The sequence below is a fragment of the Pyxicephalus adspersus genome, chromosome 2, assembly GCF_032062135.1.
Source record: "Pyxicephalus adspersus chromosome 2, UCB_Pads_2.0, whole genome shotgun sequence".
NCBI lineage: Eukaryota > Metazoa > Chordata > Amphibia > Anura > Pyxicephalidae > Pyxicephalus > Pyxicephalus adspersus.
Window position 1 is genome coordinate 97,226,085 of NC_092859.1, and position 23,091 is coordinate 97,249,175.

The following is a 23,091-nucleotide window of genomic DNA, read 5'->3' on the forward strand; positions in this document are numbered from 1 at the left end:
GAGTGGGGATTATTATTATGATGGGGGGTATTATCATGTTAGGGGGGTATTATCATGGTAGGGGTGGGGTTGGGGTGGGGGGGTTATTATTATGATGGGTGGTATTATCAGGGTAGGGGTGGTGGGGTATTATGATTTTTATACTGGTTACACCCCTCCCATAGATTGTGTATTACTTTGTGGTGTAGGAGCAGGCCATTGAATGTACCGAGCCCCCACACATAGTATGATAATTGTGTCATGTCACTATAGGGAAGGTTATGCTATAATATGTATACATATAGTCCATACAGGGGATAGGGTGTGGAGTCCCCTCCTGACAACCCCTCCCCCAGCTCTCAGACGTCTCACTACATTGTACGAACGCAGCGCATCTCTGCCAGCACAGGACCCTCTGCCACAACCAATCCTAACGCGTCACCTCGCACGACCACGCCCTTAGCTGTCAGTGGACGTACACTACGCGTCATGTGATTCGATAGTCACGTGACAGGGTCTCGTGCCTCCTTCCACCCTTGACTCCCTATTACCAAGCCGGTGCTGTTGGGGTGTGACGTCACGTTTGTCATATGACTGGCGGCCGCTTGGGACTGTGCAGCAGCCGTAGGGTTCCGGGAGTCGGAGCGGCCGTGTTCAGCAGCACCGAGCATTCTATAGTCCTCCTGCCTCCGCGTCCCTCGGCGGCACCATGCTGGCCCTCATCAACAAGCTGCTGGACTGGTTCAAGTCCCTATTCTGGAAGGAGGAGATGGAGCTGACGCTGGTCGGGTTACAGTATTCGGGGAAGACCACCTTTGTTAACGTCATAGCGGTAATGAAAGAAATCCATCTCTCCTCATACTGCATTGTGTGACCTGATGGCTGCTAGGCCAGGCTGCATGGATACGGTGCTCCTGTCACTGCCCACGCCCATAATCTCCCCTTTGTGTGCTTACTGCCAGGCTGACTACCTACCTGTGTGCCTAGGCCCACCCCTTCCCTCACACTGCTACCCCTGTGCCACATCCTGTGTACCTACCTCTTCCCCATCCTCCTACCTCAATCCTGCATCATCAGCCTGGTAAAACTGTACCTACCTGTGCCCCATCCACCCTCATCAGTCTGGTACCCCTGTGTACCTACCTCCACCCAATCTTCAGTCTGGTACTCTTGGGTACCTAGCTCAGCCCCCATCCCCCATCTTCAGTCTGGTACCCCTGTGTTCCTACCTCAGCCCCATCCCCCATCTATTCAGTCCTGTGTATTTAGGGCAGACCCATTCCCCTTTCTTGGGTCTGGGTAGCACTGTGTATCTAGCGGAGCCCCTCCCATTTCTACAATCTGCTACCCTTGTGTACCCACCTGTGCCCCTTCCCCTTTTTCAGCCTGTTCCCCCTGTGTCTCCGCTCCCATGTTCCTTCCTGTGCAGTGGCCTGTGTCTACCATATTGGTACTGGTGGGTTGCTGTCCATGGTACCCGGCCCTGGGTGGGAGGGGGGCAGCACAACCCTTCACATGCTGGTGATTTTTACCTGATTGTAGTTCTTAAGGAATTGCCATGTTTGGGTTGCAATGGAAATGTGCCCTCATCTGTCTGTTCACATGTATGAATGTGATCATATCACAGGGCCCACACAGTCCTCCATAGTACATTCCTAGGACTGATCACACCACACACTCTTTGTATATTGGGACATCAGTGATGTGTGCTCATCATGTCAGGAAAGAACCCAGCTGTGTCTAGTGCTCATCAATCTGCAGCCCTCACTGTCATCACACAGGGCTGTACTATTCACTGGGAATAAACAACATCCTTCTACATACCAAAAAACCATTGGGGCAGTGTTGGGGGCTCGGCAAGGATTGCAAGAGTTGTCAAATTGTTTTAGTTTAAAACCTAATTTAATTTTAAGTTTAAATCTTTTTGTCTTAGGTATAGTTAAACCCATATCTGATTGTTTTTGTTTCTTATTTTTGTCTGTGACAGATTTTTGCCTCCATACAAATTTGCTAAAAGTCTTCACCATAATAGAAATGAGAGGAACTCCCCCCTCCCCCGAGCAGAATAAACCAGCCCCACTCTACTCAAAGATATAAGAGAAGAAACACATTTATCTTGACATAATATGTCATTTCTCTAATTTCTTGTCTGGCTAATGGTTGTCACCAGGACAGGAAGTGGAAGGGAGTCATACACAGTTGTGATTAATCTAGCTACAAGGAATGGAAACACACACATTGTATTGTTCTTCCCTCAGACTGAAAATAAAAATAAAATCTATCCGGCATCATGAGTTCTATTAAAAACAATCAGTTAAATGATCAGTATTAGGCTACATACACACGTGCAATAGTTATTGTTGGAAACGAACGTTTATTGACTGATCGTCCAATAACCGTTAACAAAAAAAAGTGAACGGCGACGAAGGAATGTTACTGGAAACGAACGACCGTCCTGACAGATCTGATTGGGCGGAGATCATTCGCTATCTGTTGTGGGAACAGTCATTCGGTGATGGTGGATTGTTCTCTGATAAATTTCCTCCTGTACATGTCACTTCCTGCATCATTCAAAGAATCATATCTAGTGTGTGAACATTATTGGTAGGTTATATTTGAACGATTGTATTGTTACAGCATGTACAGAATCATGCACTATACGATCGTTTAAAATCGTCAATAATCGTTGATCCGTTGTTAATCATTCGTTTTCAATTATTGCATGTGTGTACCTTCCTATTAGTTCTCTGACATAGATATTTAATTGTTTAGAAGCAACTTCCAACATTGTGAAATTGATCAAGAACTCTCTGTTCACTGTACTAAGCATTGATCAGAGGTTTACTGGATACCCCTGATACATTTAGGCGGATTGCAGCATTGGATGAGGGTTAAAACTAGAGATTCACATTGGTGAACAGGGATATAGAAATAGGTGATGCACCAAATTCATCTGACCTTCCCCTGAACTATTTATCGTGATTACATCTGTGCATAGAATGACATTTTTATTAAATTACTTTCTTCTCTCAGCTGATCTCTGCATCTTCCGAATAATGTCAGATTGACTCCTTATACATCATGGTTTTCTCAGAAAGTGCTCCTTTGTTATGGTGAAAGGGAAATGTTCTTTCCTAATACATGTGGCAATTACTACCATTACAAAGCCTCTCCGGGTGATATCCTCACGTGTATCCGGCTGGAGCCTCTTTACATCTAATTAAAGTAGACCTGTTGGCAGAGTTTAAGATTGTCCCCGGCTTAAAAAAAAAAAAAGACTTGCTGTTTCCAACTACAGCTCTGATGATGAAAAGTCTTCTGCTAAAGTCTGTGCAGAAATCCACAAATGATTCTAGGACTAGTAATCCTCACCAACTTCTAGGTCTGAATAGGGCGGAATATTGATGTGGAGAATTCTCTGAATTATTGTTTTCAGTGTATTTTGTCTCCATACTGGTCATTGCATTAAAGGGCCCATAGGACTAGAGGAGTTGGGGGTAAGCACAAAATTGTGTTTTTACCAGGAGCAGACATAGCGGTGTGCAAAGTGTTCTACTGGACAAGGACCTCGGACACTTCTTAAACCCCAAACGCCCCTACTGCAGCTTGCGCGGTACAATGCATTCTTGGGCTAATCTACACCAGGCACGTTTATGAGCGTTATCTATAACGTTGCTTGCAACATTTAAAAAAATTAAAACCAGTTAACTCTGGAAAACGCCCAAAAACGCAGGTAAACTCTTCTATTAATTTCAGTAGGGCGTTTTTCTGCGTTTATAAGCAAAAAAGTAAACACAGAAAAGCACGGGAAAACGTGGCAAGCTTTAAAACGCTTATAAAAGTGCATATGAATGCAGTAGGAACAATTACATGTGTTTTTAAAAACGTCCGTGTAGACCCAGCCTTGGTGCTGGGCTCGGGGAAGCTATGTGCGAGCCCCCGGTCTGTGACAGGTGGAAAAATTCCTCCAGCAATTCCTTTACCAGCCACTTCTTTCTTTACCGACTTTTGCTTAGCTGCTCACCATGATAGGGTATCAGTGATGGGTCAGTGATCTTTGTATCAAAGGTTACACATGCAGCAGAATTTAATACACATGGAATAATCAATGGGATATTTCCCAATTGTTAGTCAAGCTACAAGATAATTTTATAATAGATGGAAATAATATGTACATTTTGTGTTCTCAACCACGTATTGTGGATTGAAGTTACTAATTACAATGTTCAACCAAGAATTTTATTTATGCCAGGTGAGAAGAAATTGTAGGTGGGTGGCAGCCCCTTAATTGTGAGCCTACTCATCAGTAACCATAAAAAACAGCCAGGCAGTTACTAAAAAAATGCCGGCTGGTGCGGCCGGCTAAAAGGGGCTGGGGAGAACACTGTATTACTTCATTTAGTTTATTGTATTGTACATAGTACATGGTGTGTGATTGTGAGCTATGGACAAAGAAATTATTTTTGTTTTCTCTTGTAGTCAGGCCAGTTTACAGAAGACATGATTCCTACTGTTGGCTTCAACATGAGGAAAGTTACAAAAGGCAACGTTACCATAAAGGTAAGCGTCATTGTTTTGTGTTTCCTTGATTTTTGTAATACTGTTGTTCATTTTAACAAGGAACTATTAAAATCTTACATTTTTCGGCGGCCAGGACACTATCTGCAAGGAGTTTGTATGTTCTCCATGTGTTCGCGTGGGTTTCCTTCCACATCCCAAAAATATACAGTTAGCTTAATCCTTAGGCTACATAAATGTCTATGACATTAGATTGTGAGCCCCCCTGAGGGACAGTTAGTGACATGACTATGAACTTTGTGAAGTGGTGTGTAAAATGTCAGTGCTATATAAATACTGGCTAATAAAATTAAATATTCCAGGGCATAACATTTGCACGAGGATTATAAAATATCTAATGTGGTTTTTGTTTTATAAAATTAAGATAATGCATTGTTGTTGTTCACCATTGATTTAAAAACAAAGTCTACATATATTGAGAAGGTTTCATTTTAGTCCAGTAATTAGAGGCCTACCATGTAGCCAAATTAGGAAAATTTTCCTGAAAGAAACGTGGAAGCTACTTCAGCTGCCTCCTAATTCTCCATGTGGCTGTCTTTCCTGCTGACCACCTTGCTTTAATACTTTACCAACTCGCAACCTGTATGGAAGTACACAACCTCTGAATATCCTCATCCATCACAGAAAAATACTAAAGCCAAAGTTTCATCATTATGGCAACTATTTTCAGATAAAGGTCTCATCCCTATTTATACTTTAAGCAGTCCTCCTCTCATACCCTTTTCCTATTTGTCACTGATTGGCATTGCAATTTGGAATTGTTTTCAAACTTTTATTGGATATAATGTGATCCCATCACACTGAGCTACACAGGTAAACAAGGGAATGTCTAAGTGTATGCATCCCATGCTGCTCTTGATAGCACTTCCTGCCTGTGAGAGCAACAGGAGATCTTCATTGTCCATTTCCCTGTGTGCTTCGGAGCTGTATTCAGTTTAAACTGAGAAAAGTTCTGACATCTCAGACTGCAGATTAGAAAGGTATTACCTCTATTTTTATGGATATGCTTGTCTGGCAAGTTTTTTTATCTTATGACCAATTTGCTTTGCGAAATAACACTTAACTCCGTCAACAAAGCTTAACAGTATAGGTAATAAAATTTATATAAGTCTTCACAATTAAAAGCTAACCCCCCATATCCCAAAAACATGCAGTTAGGGTAATTGGCTTCCCCCTAAATGGACTTTTCATAAAGACATGACTATGGTAGGGACATTAGATTGTGAGCCCCTTTGAGAGACAGCTAGTGACATGTCTATGAGTTGCGAAGCCCTGTGTAATATGTTGCTCTATATAAATACTAGTTAATATTAATAAAGCAAATGTTCTGGGGTGGGGGGAGAATTGCAGAGTGCCTTGCATGTCCATTTAGCAAAATTAAAATGTACCTTCCATCATCTTATGGTAGAATAAAGATAGGATAGTAGATGGAGCAAGAGTTAATCATGGACGCTTAATAGATAGGACAGATTGACTAGTAATACATGAATTGAGGGAAGAGCTGTTGCTGTCATTGGCTGGTGGAAGGAATAATTGTAGCTGAAAAACTTGAGGAACTGAAAAAAAGTTTAGGAGGCTGAGCCAGAGAAGGATTTTTGCACGAGTTTGGGTGGGGGTAGGGAGGTAAAGTAAAAGCTGGTATTGGTGGTGGAAGTAACTTTTGTGACCGGTGGAGCACAGAGGGGGAGACCATGGAACACAAGTGGAGATCAGGGAGCTGCCAGTTTGGGTAAACACTTGTCGGTGAATATTTTTGTGCATGGTTTGTGTTCTGTTGCCTAAGTGAACTTCAAGCCAATCTGGAGTTGCAGAGTATACTTTGTAAGAGATCAGACGGGCGGTGCGTGTGGTTTTCTACTATATTCAAATCTCTTGTGCTGTGAGAGTTGGTCAGGGTGGATCACTCAGGAAAATAAATGTCATGTTGTATGATGTCAGAATCCTCCAGTGTAAACAGGTTCAGTCCCTTTTAATAAAGGGTGTACACAGAAACAAACTGGGGTGTGGCCAGCTGTGAATGGGATTTCCTGGCTGTCAGAACTGAACTATGTCTCGGTTGTTCTATGTGCAGAGAATGGTGCTGGTATCTTTAGGATGATGCTGTGTAAATTAGTTGATATGGCTGCTGATGGCATATAGGAAGAACATATTATGCAAGAACTTGTTTGGGTTGGGGTGTTTATTTAGGTTACTGCAGGGTTAAATGTTATGGTGTTGAGATTTCTAGTGATATACCAAAAAATTTGAAAACCTAACCGGGAGTGAACAATCTTTTCATACCATAGAGTCCTCATTGGAGGGTTGTTCATCATCAATTGCTATGACTCATTATGTTGGGCTTCCCCTAACTTTCTAACTTAGTGATGGTCACTAGGACAAATACAGGGAGTAAATCTGCCCAGCAGTGCACCTTAACAAAATTAAAAAAAAAATTGCTAGAACATCTTACCCTTCCCTACTGTATCTAAAAATAAAAGAAATATTGTGTTTGCACACACTTTATGGTTGTCTGTAATTTCATATGCTGACAACAGGACGTGTTGGTAATCTGCATTAGTCATGTTATCTTCCATTATTATGATAAAACTCAGTGACATGTATATGATACCGTAGTTTATATCTTTAGTAATAGTAGTGGTTTATACCCCCTTGGTGTGGGAAACATACCAAGCGTTATGAGAGCAGGTCGTGTAATTACAACATAGTATACTGAAAGCATTTTCTAGAGTTCCAATTTAGCTTGCTCATTGAGAGTATTTAGGAGGAATTTCCCATCTTTCAACAAACAATTCAGTTTAGGTGTCCTTTAAGGGAGGCTTCCACCCACTTCACAGGTATTCTAAAGATAATAGCCAGGTCTGAAAATCAAAAAGTGTGTACCATGTTCTTGAATATACTACATCTTTTTTTACAATCAATAAATGGGACTTTTAAGTCACACTTGCCTAAAAGAACAAGATTTATAGATACATCATATACAATGAAACAGATATATTGCAGTTGCTACATGTGTGACTCTACTAGTAATTGCAATGTGTTTTATTGTAAATGATGTATCAAAAAATCTTGTTCTTTTAAGCAAGTGTACCATAACCCTGTAACCCCAGCACAGTTCTGGAAAAAACATTCTTTGGACAGATGAAACCAAGATCAACCTTTACCAGAATGATGGCAAGAAAAAAGTATGGAGAAGGCGTGGAACAGCTCATGATCCAAAGCATACCACATCATCTGTAAAACATGGCGGAGGCAGTGTGATGGCTTGGGCATGCATGGCTGCCAGTGGCACTGGGACACTAGTGTTTATCCATGATGTGACACAGGACAGAAGCAGCTGAATGAATTCTGAGGTGTTTAGAGACATACTGTCTGCTCAAATCCAGCTAAATGCAGTCACATTGATTGGGAGGCGTTTCATAATACAGATGGACAATGACCCAAAACATACAGCCAAAGCAACCCAGGAGTTTATTAAAGCAAAGAAGTGGAATATTCTTGAATGGCCAATTCACTCACCTGATCTGAACCCAATAAACTTTGGACAGGAAGGCCCACAAACAAACCGCAACTGAAAGCCGCTGCAGTAAAGGCCTGGCAGACCATTAAAAAGGAGGAAACCCAGCATCTGGTGATGTCCATGAGTTCAAGACTACAGGCTGTCATTGCCAGCAAAGGGTTTTCAACCAAGTATTAGAAATGAACATTTTATTTTCAGCTTTTTAATTTGTCCAATTACTTTTGAACCCCTGAAATGAAGTGATTGTGTTAAAAAGGCTTTAGTTCCTCACATTTTTATGCAATCTTTTCGTTCAACCCACTGAATTAAAGCTGAAAGTCTGGAGTTCAACTGCATCTAAGTTGTTTCATTTAAAATTAATTGTGCTATTGAACAGGACCAAAATTAGAAAAAAGTTGTCTCTGCCCAAATTTTTATGGACCTAACTGTGTGTGTGTGTGTATATTTGTATGTGTAAATGTGTGTGTATATATATATATATATAATTTTTTTTTTTTTTTTTATCTTATTTCGTCCACTGGAATGGAAGGTGTTGGTACCAGAATGGCTTATGTTTTAGTATACAGATAAAGAGCTATTGGTCGTTTCCAATTTATCTTTGTAGCAAGAGAATTTTCCAAAACAGAATAGCAAAGCCATAATAAACAACAAGGTATGCTTGGAAAATAATTAGCAGCATGTCTTCACCAAAACCAAACCATATGAGCCCAAAGAAATGCTGGTAAATTTGGGGCCTATTCAGTTAAACAGAGGAGGGGATCCAAATCAAGATTAATAACTGGTGATAAGGGACAGCCCTGTCTTGTGCCTCTTTGCATCCCACTGGGCCTGAAAAGCTGGGTCAGAGATTGTTGTCAAAGGCCTTTTCCTAATTAAAGTTAAGTATTTCCTCTTATTACTTGATATGGTTGTGACTGTTATAGCTGAACGAATTCCAGTCAATTCTATTTCTCATGAAACTCGGTTGGTGGGACTGTTGGTAAGGTCAGCATATGGAGACATTCAGCACTTATGCTTGCTAATATTTTAAAGCTGTGTTAAGAAGTGCAATTGAATGATTTCTGGATTTTTAATAAGCTTTTATTATTAAGGATGTATATGCCCTGTTGAAAGTGGGGAAAAGGAGTCTTGTGGAGCATTAAAGAGATACATTAGAAGAGTGGTAATACAAAATTCAAGGGTCTCCTAAAACTCAGCTAGGAGTCCATCAGATCCTGGATATTTATTGTGACAATACATTTTAATAAGCATGGGCTACCACCTACAGAGAGATTAATTATTTAAAGCGTAGCATTACGTTTCTGCAAGTTTTATAAACTTTATATTTCTTTGCTTAACTGCTTTACCTATACTAAATAACAAAACCAGAGTGTCCCATCGTTGGAAACCACGAAGTAACCAAATGGATTGTAAAAGTCGATGCCAAAAAAACTTGGAAACAACTAGCACAAACCTTGGTGGGACCGAGGGGGGTGCGAATGAAGATATTTTTACATGGTAATGGAGAAATAATTAGCATTGGCGAGAGAAGACAATAAGGTATCTGCGGTTGGGAACTTTTCTAGTTGAGATAATGACATATGCTCTTTGGAGCAGGGGTCCCCAACCCTTGGTCTGCGGCCCACTAGTGCTGGGCCACAAGAGCATAGAGACCAACGGTGGTCCGTGGCAAAGGCCTGAGCCGTGGATCATGTCTCTATCACAGGCTGAGAGCGGTGGGCAGGTTGTGTCTCTGGACATAACCGCCCACTACCCCATTTCATGCTCAGACAGATCCCTGCACATGCGTGGTCTGGAGTTCATAGATTTAGTGGTTCGCAAGCTCAAAAAGGTTGCGGACCACTGCTTTAGAGAGTAATAGGGATATTCACTAGGAGTAGGGTTAGGGAATGACCATGGATCTAATATTGGGGAGAGATTTGAGAACTGATAACTTGGTTGTAAGCAAGCAGATCAGTCAATCCTTGATTCAAGGAGATTGTTGATGTTGAAGTTAAATAAATATTGGGCATCCAAAGTTGTTCAGTAAGCTAAGACCATTCCTTAAACCATCTGTGTGAGTCTGGATGGCTTGGTAGAAGTTCTGAGAAACACAATACCCATATTTTCTTTTCAAAGATGTTGACAGATCCCTTTGAGATGTGTTTCTTGTAGAAAAACAATATCTGGGTGTAATGAAAAAAGTGTAGGTGGACCACTACCTTTCTACCTTTCCTGCAAGTCACCAGTTGTTGACAAAAATACACATTTGATACAGAACAAAGGATAAAAAAAGATCTTTCTAGGTAAATTAACAATTTTGATTTTTCAACTTTTATTTTTTACATACTGACAATTCAACCCTTTGTTCACCCATTTTTTTATTTAGTTTGTACTGATAAAATGTTTTGTATTAGGATTATAAATTGCAATGTAAACAGGACAAATATTTATAGTTAGTAAATATTATATATAAATATTTATTATGAAAAGTGATCAGAGTAGAGAAGTGTGCTTTTATATAAGGCTTTTTATGTAAAAGAAAAAAAAAAACATGTCATCAAAAAGTTGTCCTTGTACTAAAATATACCTTCCTTTCACTCTTGTCCAAGGGGTATACAGGGGTAAAAGCTGAGGTGGCTGAAAGTGTTTGCTGAGTTTGCATGTCTTTGAAATTGTTATTGTGAGGCTTATGTGTAGTTTCAAAGTGCTTGGTGATCCCTAAGCATTCAGTCATATGATTGTAATCTTAGATCATGTGCATGTTGCATTATAGATGTCTATTGCATGAGCTAGTTCTTCAGCTGACTAATACTTATTTAAGGAAGCAGTTTTTTTGTCCTAAATTTAAACATTGATTCCTTTTTAAGGGTTAGAATAATCAACCCATTACTTTGACAGCAGTAGGCTTATAAAAAGAAAAGAGACCTTTATATCCAGTGTGCAGTATGTAAAACATTACACAGTCCTGCACAGCAGGTTATTTACTGACAAAGTAAAACTTAGACTGAGTCCCCACTGTCTAAAAATGCATTGTATACTCAATGTTGTACCAGTGTTCTCCCCAGGATCTGGGTGGAAAGAAGCTGTGAGCGGGTGGTCAAAAAGTGAACAGGGCAGCACAAGACAAAATTGATATTCTCAATTTTTTTCCATAGGAGTCTAGTAACCCCTATAATTCTGTCATCTTTCAAAAACCCCATATATTGTTCCAACTCTCTAATGTCCAATTTTTCCATTATTGTTGTATTATCCCCCATGTGTCCAGTGCCAGTGTATTGTGACCCAACTGTTTTTGAGTGCCTACTGAAAAGTGCCGGGTGGAGCGCCTGGCTAAAAGAGGTTTGGAAGAAAATTGTTCTACTTTGTCATGTGTTGGGTTAGGGCCAGCCCATTCATTTAAAAGTGCAGTGCATTAGAAAGGTATATTTGAATTATTATGAAGAATACATAAGGCCGGATTGTACCAGAGCATATGATTCATGTTGTGATCACAAATTTATTTCCACATGAATGCAATAATAACACCAGATAGTTGAAATTTTGCATTGTTCTCAAGTATTGTGCTCGAGTTTGAAATATGCACTGATGGTATGGGCCTGGTATACCCAACCTCGTATAACAAATACAGATGCGGCTTTTGCAGCAAGCATGGAGACTAATTAGGAACAGCAATATGATTGCCTTCTGGTCTAACATAATAAATGCAGCTTTCTGTAATCCTTTAGGAATACTAATTCATATACAGGTAAATATATAAAGATTTTTGTTCAGGAATGTGCCCATGAAGTTTTTTTTTTTTTGTGTCAATATTCACTCTTTTTATCCTTTTTAGGTTTGGGATATTGGAGGTCAGCCAAGGTTTCGTAGTATGTGGGAGCGCTACTGTAGAGGAGTTAATGCAGTTGTGTAAGTAGTTCCTAAAACTGGAAAAGTGACATTCCTTGAATAAACATTACATTTTTTTTCTAATGTTGCATTACATTTAACGTTTAAAAAAAAAAAAAAAAAAAAAAAAGATTGCCTTTGCTGGGGTTAAAGGACACTTGTCTGGTTCATCCAACTCAGATCACACACTGAGGTATAAGTGTTAAGCTGACTTGTAGCCAGGTTTATTGAAGGTTGCAGATAAAATAACACAACAGCAAAAGAAAACCTTGCCTGTCCGGCACTTACTATACATAAGACGTCCCTGTCTATCAGCAGGAGGGCTTTTCCTTGTCAGCTCAAAACCAAGCTTCCAGCAACCTTTTACTCACTTTTGAGCACACAGATTGATTTGAGCTCACTCACACAGACCGACTTGAGCTCACTCACACAGATCACTCACACAGACCGACTTGAGCTCACTCACACAGACTGACTTTCTATGTCCCCAAGCAGAGAGCTCCCTCACACAGACCACCTGTCTGTGTCCCCAAGCAGAGAGCTACTGACTGAGCTCCTGGCTCTGTGTTATATCCTCACCCTCAGTGCTTTTTCATTAATTATCTCACAGGTGAGAGTCTTCCACCTGCTACTTCACATAGGAGAGGAATCTTGGACAAATATATCTCCCTTCCACCACCAATCCTGCATTGTGCATTGGTGTCACAGTGTGTGTGTGTGTATGTGTGTGTATATATATATATATATATATATATATATATATATATATATATATATATATATCTATATATATATCACCAATGCTTGTTAATGAGCCTTAGTTGCACACAAGTACAATGATATCAGTCTATAGGGTGTAATAAACGCATGCATTGCTTGTGTTGTGAGCAGAGCTATATTTATTAAATGGAGATGAAGTAGGTAAGGTAAGAAGGTAAGATTGCTAGTTTTACTGTGAGAATAGTGGCTTTAGGAGCACAACATTGCTGCAGCACAATTGAGAATGTGCCCAGGGGGTTTTATGAATTATTCAAGGAACTGTTTATATGAACTATGACATTAATAAAAATTCAGGCACAATGTCCTCTTCTGTTGGTGTTGGCAATAATATATTTGCTACATATAGAACCCCATCAAGTGGTTCTAACTGGGAAGCACAGCACACTTATGTAGGATAGGAAATGGGCAATGCCATGTTTTTGTATGTAACACAGAAGTAGGAGTAGTAGCCACATTATATATATATATATATATATATATATATATATATATATATATATATATATATATTTTATTTATTTTTTTACCTAATATACCTATAAATATTTATATTTTTATATTATATATAATTTTTACTATATATTTATAATTATTCTTCCATCTAAGTTACTGTTGTAAAATATTCATCTTTGAGCTCATAACCAGGACTGTGTTTACGCAGAGTTGTCGTTGTTGTGGATTTAAAGGGTACACTACCTAATTCTTCTCCTAGTTTATGCATACAGTAAATAGGACATATTAAAGAAATATTCTTTATTTCTTTTATTCATGTTAGGATCTAGGGTAGTTCTTTTTTTTTTTTTTAAATCGCCTAACATATTGTCACAGTGAAAGTGATGTTTTTTTTGTTTCAGGTACATGGTAGATGCAGCAGACTTGGACAAAGTGGAAGCATCTAAATATGAATTGCACAACTTGCTAGACAAACCACAGTTGCATGGAATCCCTGTAAGTAAATGTTTTTGCATTTTATGATATCAGTATGCAAAAAAACTGGAAAATACATGACCGTATAATGTACAGTATATCTTACCAGGAGTATATTTCCAGGTATAGGTTTAAAACATTTTATGCTTGGTAAGAAACCATAACATAATACAACAATGTATTTTATGGTGATAGTCATCTGAGAAGCTCATAACAGGCCATTTTAAGGGGTTTGATGATGCATTTTGGGCACAATTTTTTTGTTTTGAGATCCCTTTGTTAAAACACAAAAAAATGGTTTTAAATGAGGGCCACTAAGTCATTTATTTGGCAGACGTTGGTTCAAAATATGGAAACAGTGCTTTGTAGCAAATAAAAGTAAAGGTTAGGGGTGCAAATGAGGCTTTTTCTGCCAGTAAAGAACAGTTCTGATCAATCAACAAGGACAGATCTAGGTTTATTAGCCTTATCTGGCTGACTTCATATTTTAAGGAAAAGGGTTTGTACTTCTCAGTGTCAATCCACCTAACAACATTAACACTGAAATATTTCATGCATACAGCACCTAGTAAGTTCAGCCTTGGACTTAAAGCGTACCTAAACTAAGAATTTTCACTTTACATGAAAGGGAAAACAACCCTTTTATTTAAAGTAAAAATTCTGTTTGTGTGTTAAAAAAAAAAAGGTGCAGCGATCAAGAATCAATAGGAGCGCAGAGCCTCTCGGGATACCTACTTCAATCATCCCGGAAGGCTCTTGGCTGCTCCTTCTGCACATGCCTGAGCATCTCGGGCATGCTCAGAAGGAGGAAAAAACTGGCGATCTTAAGCATGCGAGTGAAATTGGCTAGTTTTTTTCCCCATCTACGTTACCTGATCTAGTGCCTGCGTCGGATAACAAAGGAAGAACATCCTGTAAAAAGAGGAGAAGATGGCAGCTCCTGGCGCGCCGGCCCGAAGACAAATATTGGGACGACGCAGGACCTGATGGAAGAAAGGTAGAAGGTAAGTGTGATTTTGTTTTTTTGTTTTTGGGTAGTGTTAGGTTTACTTCCGCTTTATCAGGATTTTTTAAAGCTGTTGCTGTGCTCCTTCTGACCACCAGAGGGGGTGATGACCAAACTTAAACACTAATAACCATAAGCCTGTGTAGTGTACTGTGTTTCTTCTACACCCAGTGACCCCGGTTCTGCCATTCCCCATAATATATCCAATAAATGCTTGAATGGGCCTAATGGCAGATCAGCAACAAATTTACTTGTGTATAGTTACCAATATCAAAGAGATATTAAAGAAATATATATATTTAATTGTGTATGTATGTATGTATGTTCCACCATCACTCGAAAACGCATGGAAACATTTTAACCAAACTTGCCATACATATGACTTGAGACTCATGTGAGTGCACCCGTCATCTTTGTACAGCGCTGTGCTTTATGTCAGAGCTATATTTGGATGTGTGTATGTAATCATTGGGAAATGCATGGAGACAATTCAACCAAACTTGCTATGTTCTACCATCACTGGGAAACACATAGACATTTAAACAAAAGCTTGCTGGACATATGACACCCCTTATCTTTGTACAGCGCTGTGGTATATGTTAGAGGTATATAAATGTATAATAGTGTGTGACTGTGGGGGGACATTAGAGTGTCAGCTCCTCTGTACAGAGACTGATGGGTCTTGCTCAGTGTTTCATTGTACAGCACTATGGTATATGTCAGAGCTATATAAATCTCTATATATAAAATTGTGTGTGTATGTATATATATGTATATGTATGTATATATATATGTGTGTGTGTGTATGTTCTACCATCACTCGAAAACACATGGAGACATTTCAACCAAACTAACTATACATATGACTAAGACGCATGTGAGTGCACCAGTCAACTTTGTACAGCGCTGTGCTATCTGTTAGAGCTATATTTGGATGTGTGTGTATATGTCATCACTAGGAAACGCAAGACCTTTAATCCAAAACTGCTAGACGTATGACTCAGACTCATGTGAGTGCACCGCTGATCTTTTTACAGCGCTGTGGTATATGTCAGATTTATATTTGCATGTATGTATGTGTGTATGTATTGCTCAGTGACAGTGTGCCTTTTGCTTATATTTTTACATACTTTTTTTTGGACTTTTACAATTTGCTCTATGTTTTTTCACAATTATATCTGAACACCGTTCTCCCTGCAATTTATTTCTCTGCTTTATGTTCCTTCCATGTTATTTCCTCTGTTGCTGGATTTTTATGGAAACTGTGCCTCGATTTAAATATGTAATTTTGTTCTTTTTAAAGACCATGAAATCTTCTCATTTCTACCTGCATACTGAACTGTAACAAAATGTTCTGTATTCTGCCAAAAATAGACCATGTTCCATAGCCTATACTTTGTTACAGGAATTATGTTGTAGCTCACTCATGTTCTTAAGATCAGAGAAATTTGCATGCAGATAACAAACTGTCCTAAGACGAATATTGCAGTTATGGGTGAATATCCCAGGACTAATATTGCAGTTATGGGTGAATATAACCTATTGCATTGGTGAGATCTCCTTGGCAGTATTCACTGCTTTCCCTGTCAGGGGTGACACCTTCAGAATGTTTACTACCATCTGAAACGGCTTCTTCTGCTCTATACAATGGACACTTTACTGAAATTTGGTAATTGTTGACCTGAGATTGGTGGAATTTTACAGAGCAATAGTCAATTTAATGTGGTTTATAAGGGTTTTTGCCCGCCTTTGGATCAATATGTATAAATAGTTTTATCTGGGATATGCTGGCTTTTGGTATATTTATTTAAGTGGTTAAACTTGATACTTCGATGATTTTTTTTTTTTTTTTACTCAACCTGTGTAAGTTTGATCACAAGATCAAAAACTAAACCATGTCTGTTTACATTTAGAGTGTTGCTGGATGTCAGGATTCTTCCAGGGGGGAAAAGCTGTAGTTACATTGCTGTTACTGCATGTTCCCAATATTTTATTACTTTATTTTGCATAGTCAAAAAACAACATAAACCAAAAAATTACCTTTGCTTAGGTGGTAATTGGTGTCATTAAAAGCTTTAACAGGTGAAGAACGTTTTGGTATTCATATTTTTGAGTATGTTCATGACCGTTCTCTCCGACTGGTCATTCTGGTAATGATATCGGGAACTACAAAAAAGGATGTAGGTTTTGGGTGTAATGCACCCAGCAGGAATCTAGTTTTTGAGCATGGCAAAGAAGACCTATTGAGGCATTTACCTGCTCCCCTTTGTCAGCAAGTTGCTTGTTGGTTTATTTGCATGCAGAACACCTGGTTCACCCCCTAGTCATATATATATATATATATATATATATATATAATATATATTTTTTTTAAGCAGGGCAGGAAGAAATTGTAGGTGAGTGGGCAGCCCCTGTATTGTGACCCAACTCATCAGTATTCATCCAAAAACAGCCGAGTGTTTCCTGAAAAGTGCTGGGTGGTGCACCCAGCTAAAAGGGGCTGGGGAGAACACTGATATATATATGAGAAAGAGCTGCACTTTTTTGTGTCCTTTTTTGTTTTCCTGGTATTTTAATTTTATATACAACTTTATTAGGAAAATATACATGTGGTTTGGCGTGCATTCTCTCAAAACTTAACAGAAGGCATGGTTCTATAATCTATACCTGTTCCCAGCCACCAGACTTCTATCTGTGGTAAACATTTTGAAATGAACCATTTGTTTATTATTGTATTATTATTTGTGAATATAAGCAAAGACTTTGTAGATGACACAAGGTATTTACATCCATGCATGAATTATACATTAGTAAATTGATCTTCCTGTGTGTAAGCATTGTACAGATGTATGATAAGGTTTGCTTCTCTGTGACAAGTTACATCTTTTCATGCTAACAATAATATTCATGTTTTTGTTGCGTTAGGTTTTAGTACTTGGAAACAAAAGAGATCTTCCCGGGGCTTTGGATGAAAAACAGCTTATTGAAAAACTGTAAGTAGACTAATATTTATTTAACATTACTTTTTTTGTCTGCCTATAGGTTTTTGACCACAATTTATGTTAGAATCCATTTATTTGTATTCCTTTAACAAAATAACATGTAAACATATTCTAAGTTCTCACAAGAGTTATTTCTTCTATTTGTTTAGTGGTATGTTCTGAATCTTAAGAAGTAGCAATGATGCTTTTAATTTCAACTTCCACTGCCTAACCCAAGGCTACCATACTTGTGCTACAGCCAGAATAAATATAAATCTACTTTGTGTGCATCAAATGCTTTTGATAACCCAATTCTTATCTGGTAGGTAGTTAGTAGTTGTTGTAGTTGGTTGGTTAGTAGCTAGTGGTTGGTTGGTTAGTAGTTAGGTGTTAGCAGTTATTCAGTTAGTAGTTTAATAGTTTCTGTAGTAGTTAGTAGCACTAAACACTAGAGAAGTGTATGGGTTGCCCCACACAAGGTGTAAGAAGTAGTGGCTGGTCTTTGAACAGTCTTTGCACAGACTGTGTAGACTGTGTTACATTGAGTTACTTCACAGATCTGGAAGAAATACACTAAGTATGCCTCTTGTATGCCAGGGGTGTCCCACTCTAATCCCAATAGGGGAAGAAATCTAAAACGCCGGCTAAGTTGCAGGGGAACTTTTTATTAGGATACATAGTATAGTATAGTAGAAGTATAGCTGCTTCCTCACCCTGAGACACCATATCACATGCCGTCCTTGTGCATTAACCTCCCTAGCAGTAATCCTGAGTGTAGCTCAGAGTTCAATTTCATTACAAAAAAGCTGAAACTAAGGCTTTACCTGGTCCCCATAAGCCTGCGGCGTCCTCTGGTGATGCCGGCCTGGCATCTGTGTCCACTTGGCGATGCCCGGCCAGTATCTACGTCCTCTTGGTGATGCCCGGCATCTGTGTCTCCTGGCCTCACATCCTTGGCGTGTGAACGTTGGAGATGCGAGGCTAGGGGATCCTGACGCTGGGCGGGCATGGGGCGTGTATGCGTGCGCTGCGGGGCAAGAGCGGCGGGAAATTTAAAATTCAAATTATTGAAATCCTTGTCACTTTGATGTGGCACAGACACCACAAGCCACGTAACACAGTCGGGCAGGCCGGCTTTGGGCTGTGGGCCTTGTGTTTGACACCTGGGATCTAAACAATATATGTAAATGAATTACCCTGTTTGCTCGAACAATGCCATATTCCAAATAAAAGGACAAAAGATACTAAAAGTAGTTTATTTATGGGATTTTTAGGGCATGTATCTTTAAAGCAATGACAAAAGTAGTCAGTTATATAATTTAAAATAATGCATATTTTAATTAGTCATAATTATACATAAGAACACATTTCATCATATTATACAACCACACATAGAAATTTGATTTAAATTGCTATTGGATCCACATAGGTTGTTCCAATTTACTCAGTTTACAGAAAAACCATAGCTGTTTATTTAAATTAAAACTGTAATATGTATGTTGCACGTTCTCTCCACCTGGATTGGTTTTCATTAATGATAATTGATTCATAGGAAAACCCTTTGTGAAAGAATAATTTATTTATACAGATAAAGCATAAAGTAATGAAAATATCAAATGATGCCACTTTACTGAAATATACTACTAGAAGTCGTGCTTTGACCTGATAAGCTGTAGGTAAGGATGGGTAGACATTAAAGGTAATGGAAGGTTATGTGAGGCAGCATTAAGAGGCTTTAAAAACGGATCAAACTCTTAGTGCAAAATTGCCAACGCTTGAAAGTTGAAAGCGATCTATAACCTGTGTGATTTGGGTAAAAACAGGACTTGCATGGTTAATTCTATGCATACCTAATGCAGTGTTTTCAATTGATTTGCAAAATTTCCACAAAAAAATGCCTTTTTTTTTTTTTGTTTGTTTTTGGTACATCATCTACAATTGTGTTTGTAGGCAAAATGTTAAATGAAAACAGAATAAAAAAAATCCCACCCCCAGATTTGGTTATTGTATTGAACCAAAGTAATACAATCACAATGGATGAAGTTTTATGTTGAATATTATGTATAAGAAATGTCATTGTAGATTTCAGATATGGTCTTTATCCTGTTTGAGACCCTGCTTCAAATACTTCAGTTCCTGATTTTACCTGTTAGTACAGATTTGGACCTGCAATGAGATTCGGGTGACCCCCCCCATGTGTGTCTTAAACATCAATATTGCAGGAAGAATTTTGTAAAAGGGACAGCCTTGTTGGTTAGGTTTACATTGCTGGCATTTTGGATTCAGGCCTTTCTTTTTTTAAAGGAGTCTGAAGTACATTCATTATTTAGTTAGTAGTGTTGTTTGGCTTTTTTATTTTCTAAATAATATTGCAATTTCATGTTTTTTTTTTTTTTTTTTTTTACTTGTAGAAATCTTTCGGCTATTCAAGATCGAGAAATTTGCTGTTATTCTATTTCATGTAAAGAGAAAGATAACATAGGTAAGTTTTGGCTACTCATACCTGTTTTCTAGTAAATGTATAGCATATATTGTTGGGTGTCAGTGTTTCGTTCATATCGGTGATTTAAGTGATATGTATGGTGTTGAGGTGTGTTGGTTTTGTTTTTTAACATTTTAAGATCAAGATTGACATACATAGCCTCACAAGACCATATGTGCAACCACATTTCTTAGCATTGGGTGGGTGCCTTTTACTCTCAATTGCCTGCCTCTGCTAGTGGCCGGTACAGCAATACAACCTTAGTTTTATGGGCAAGTTTGTCTTCAGTATATAAAATACCATGCTGATTCTTCCCAAATTTTCTAGGATGTGAATGAATGCAGAGCCAATTCTTTACTGTAGCCTCTTTTTCCCATGGGCTTCATTAAGATTCTGATCCATGACTTGTTAGTGGCTTTTCTGGGATTCTTTTATATGGGTATGCAGCAGCAAAAACTGGGAACCTTGTGTAGAATGCTTTGTGTGTATTCATTCCTATAATGCCAGCCTGCATAGAAAACTTCCATCTGCAATTTCTTTATCCATCTCTAGAATGTTGGAGCAAGTACCTTAATAATATTGGACATCTGCTAACTAATAGCCTACCTGGTTGTATAATTTTTTCTGTGGTAGTGTAACTGAAAATGACCTATTTTTAATATTGCTGGAGCTTTCGTATTTAGTAAATATGTTCTGTATATGTGTAGGAATGTACCCTTCCATTTGTAATCTTCCTTTCTTTTATCTTTCAGACATTACACTGCAGTGGCTTATTCAGCATTCCAAGTCCAGACATTACTAAGGTCCTGATACCCGAACCTTCTTTTCCCAGCGTCTTTTCCATTCTGCCTCTCGTGTACTGGCAGAAAGGCGAACAAAGGCGGCTGCTACTGGAATTCACACATCATTTGGAGCAGTTTATGCAAGCTTCACCTACCATTCTTTTTTTCTTTTTTTTTTTTCTTTGTTCTTTGGTATGAAATCTGAAATGTGGTTTGTTGATCTTTTATACTTTTCCAACCCCTTTTAGCACCTAAGGATTTTCAGGGCAACAATTTAACTTTATTGGATTACTTGTTCAGCTAAATTTGGTGCATGTCTAAAGTTGGCCATAAACAGTTCTCTGCTCTGTGTTGTTCTGGTGGTAGCAGTGTAAGATGATACAGTTCCTTATTTGTTCTGTGTTTTTTTTTTTTTTTTTGCCCAGCCATTACAGAACTTATTTTCCTTCTTGTATATTTACCTACTCTTTAAAACCCTAATTACTACTCCATTCTCCCTCCCGTTCTGGATTTTTTGTTTTGCATATATAAATATATATAGATAAACGCTACATGACCTTGTCCCACTCTACCAAATCTTTACATTTTTATTTGTACTTTTTTCCATAACAGAACATCTTATGCTATATAAACCAATGGCAGGTTGAACTTGAATGTGTATGTATTTGCCTTGGAAACTTTTTTAATTAAGTTGCTGTAAATATTATTATAACTCATCAGGGTTGCCTTAAATGTTTAATGCATAATGGTGTGTGTCTGCCAAAGGTATTTTCTTGCAGTTTTCAATAATTGGGAGCAAGTCTAGATTATGTTTACAGTTTATTTTCTATTTTATCAGTCGTATATGAACATCCTTACAGTACTGCATGTAGAATGTTGACTAATAATATTTTTATACCCCTTCCAACTCTTTACAGCTGTGTCACTCTACTTGCCATACCTAAAACCACAAAGTCTCCTATTGCTAATTCTTTGCTTTCCAATCTTAACACCACAAGTAGTTAACTGTCTTTGGAGTAAATTGAATTTCTGCGAGTCGCTTTGGTGAACAATTTTATTGAGGCCTACTAAAGTAAATCTTCATATTGCTAGAAGAGGCAGTGATTATTTTTCAAATTTGAGACCAGTTACCACTATTTTCGAAAAGCACTTTAAAATGTTCCTTTTTTCCCTCTATGCTTTGCTTTCAAGGCAGTAATTCACATTCATTATGGACATTGTTTATTATTTGTGGCATCCCTGTTGTAGTACAGTATGTGGATGTAGTGAAAATGATTGTCTGAGCCTATATTAACTTGCTGCTCTAAAACAACCTGCCCTGGGGCAACAAGCTCGACTTCATTATACTATGGTTATAAATTATGACAAAAATATGAAATATTGATGTTTGTCCATGCATGTCAGCTTCTATTAATTGTTATATTTGGATGAAATTTATTTCAATAAAAAAGGTGGACAGTTTTCTGTGATCCCAGCTACTTTTTGGTGTGCTTTTTTATGGTATGTTTTAGAAGGACTTCAACTTGACATATTGTGGAACAGTGTTAAAAGCAGAAAATTAAGAAGTATCGCATTTACAACAAAAATTGTCACAATTCACTAAAACTTTGAACATTTTTTGGAGCAGTAAAAGTGCATTGATGTAAGACTCCTATAAACTATTATTAAACATTCTTTGATCGTTTAATACTTTTTGGATTTCTAACCCAGCACAAGAAGTTTGAGATGAAGGTCATACCTTTAGCTTTGCATGCTTGTTCCAGGTTGGCTAGGAAAGTATTGACTTGTGTGGATGCATATCAAACAGGTAAGTTTCCGAAGAATGGGTCAGCAATGGCAGCTGATGGCTCTCCTACAAAATCAATGTGGGTTCTCCATAATCTGTTTTATAAGCATTCTTAACCTTTTTAGTGTTCAAAGCTGGTCCATTGCCTCTCACATTTTTACACAGAAGCTATTTACAGATTACTCTCGGGCATGTTTACTGGTCCCAAGGAAGCTGTAGAAGAAGGGTAAGGCCAGAGTAGTGTGATATGTTGCTGCTTCCAGGTATGAACACAATTTATTCAACAGATATGACACAGATTTTTGTGGTTCCACAAAATTATAATGAAATGTGATACCTATTTTGCAGAAACCAGTTTAGGAATGGTGTGTATTTTGAATATACAGTGGTGATTTGGAATAAGCCC

General features: G+C 38.3%; 1 protein-coding gene across 1 annotated transcript; it reads left to right on the plus strand.

Moving 5' to 3' along the window:
* The first annotated feature begins 493 nt into the window (after nucleotides 1-493).
* On the plus strand, nucleotides 494-22,360 carry LOC140324038 (ADP-ribosylation factor-like protein 8B-A). Its single transcript, XM_072401584.1, has 7 exons — nucleotides 494-811; nucleotides 4,459-4,539; nucleotides 11,889-11,962; nucleotides 13,576-13,669; nucleotides 17,580-17,647; nucleotides 20,047-20,117; nucleotides 20,870-22,360. Exons 1-7 carry the CDS (start codon nucleotides 689-691, stop codon nucleotides 20,917-20,919), a joined length of 561 nt encoding a protein of 186 aa, XP_072257685.1. The 5' UTR covers nucleotides 494-688; the 3' UTR covers nucleotides 20,920-22,360.
* The last annotated feature ends 731 nt before the right edge of the window (nucleotides 22,361-23,091 follow it).

What these genes read in the sequence shown, in the direction of transcription:
- LOC140324038 (XM_072401584.1), top strand. Translation starts at nt 689, where the DNA reads ATGCTGGCCCTCATCAACAAGCTGCTGGACTGGTTCAAGTCCCTATTC. An exon ending in CACAGTTGCATGGAATCCCT is followed by an intron (nt 13,670 to 17,579) that starts GTAAGTAAATGT and finishes TTGTTGCGTTAG; the next exon opens with GTTTTAGTACTTGGAAACAA. An exon ending in TAAAGAGAAAGATAACATAG is followed by an intron (nt 20,118 to 20,869) that starts GTAAGTTTTGGC and finishes TTTATCTTTCAG; the next exon opens with ACATTACACTGCAGTGGCTT.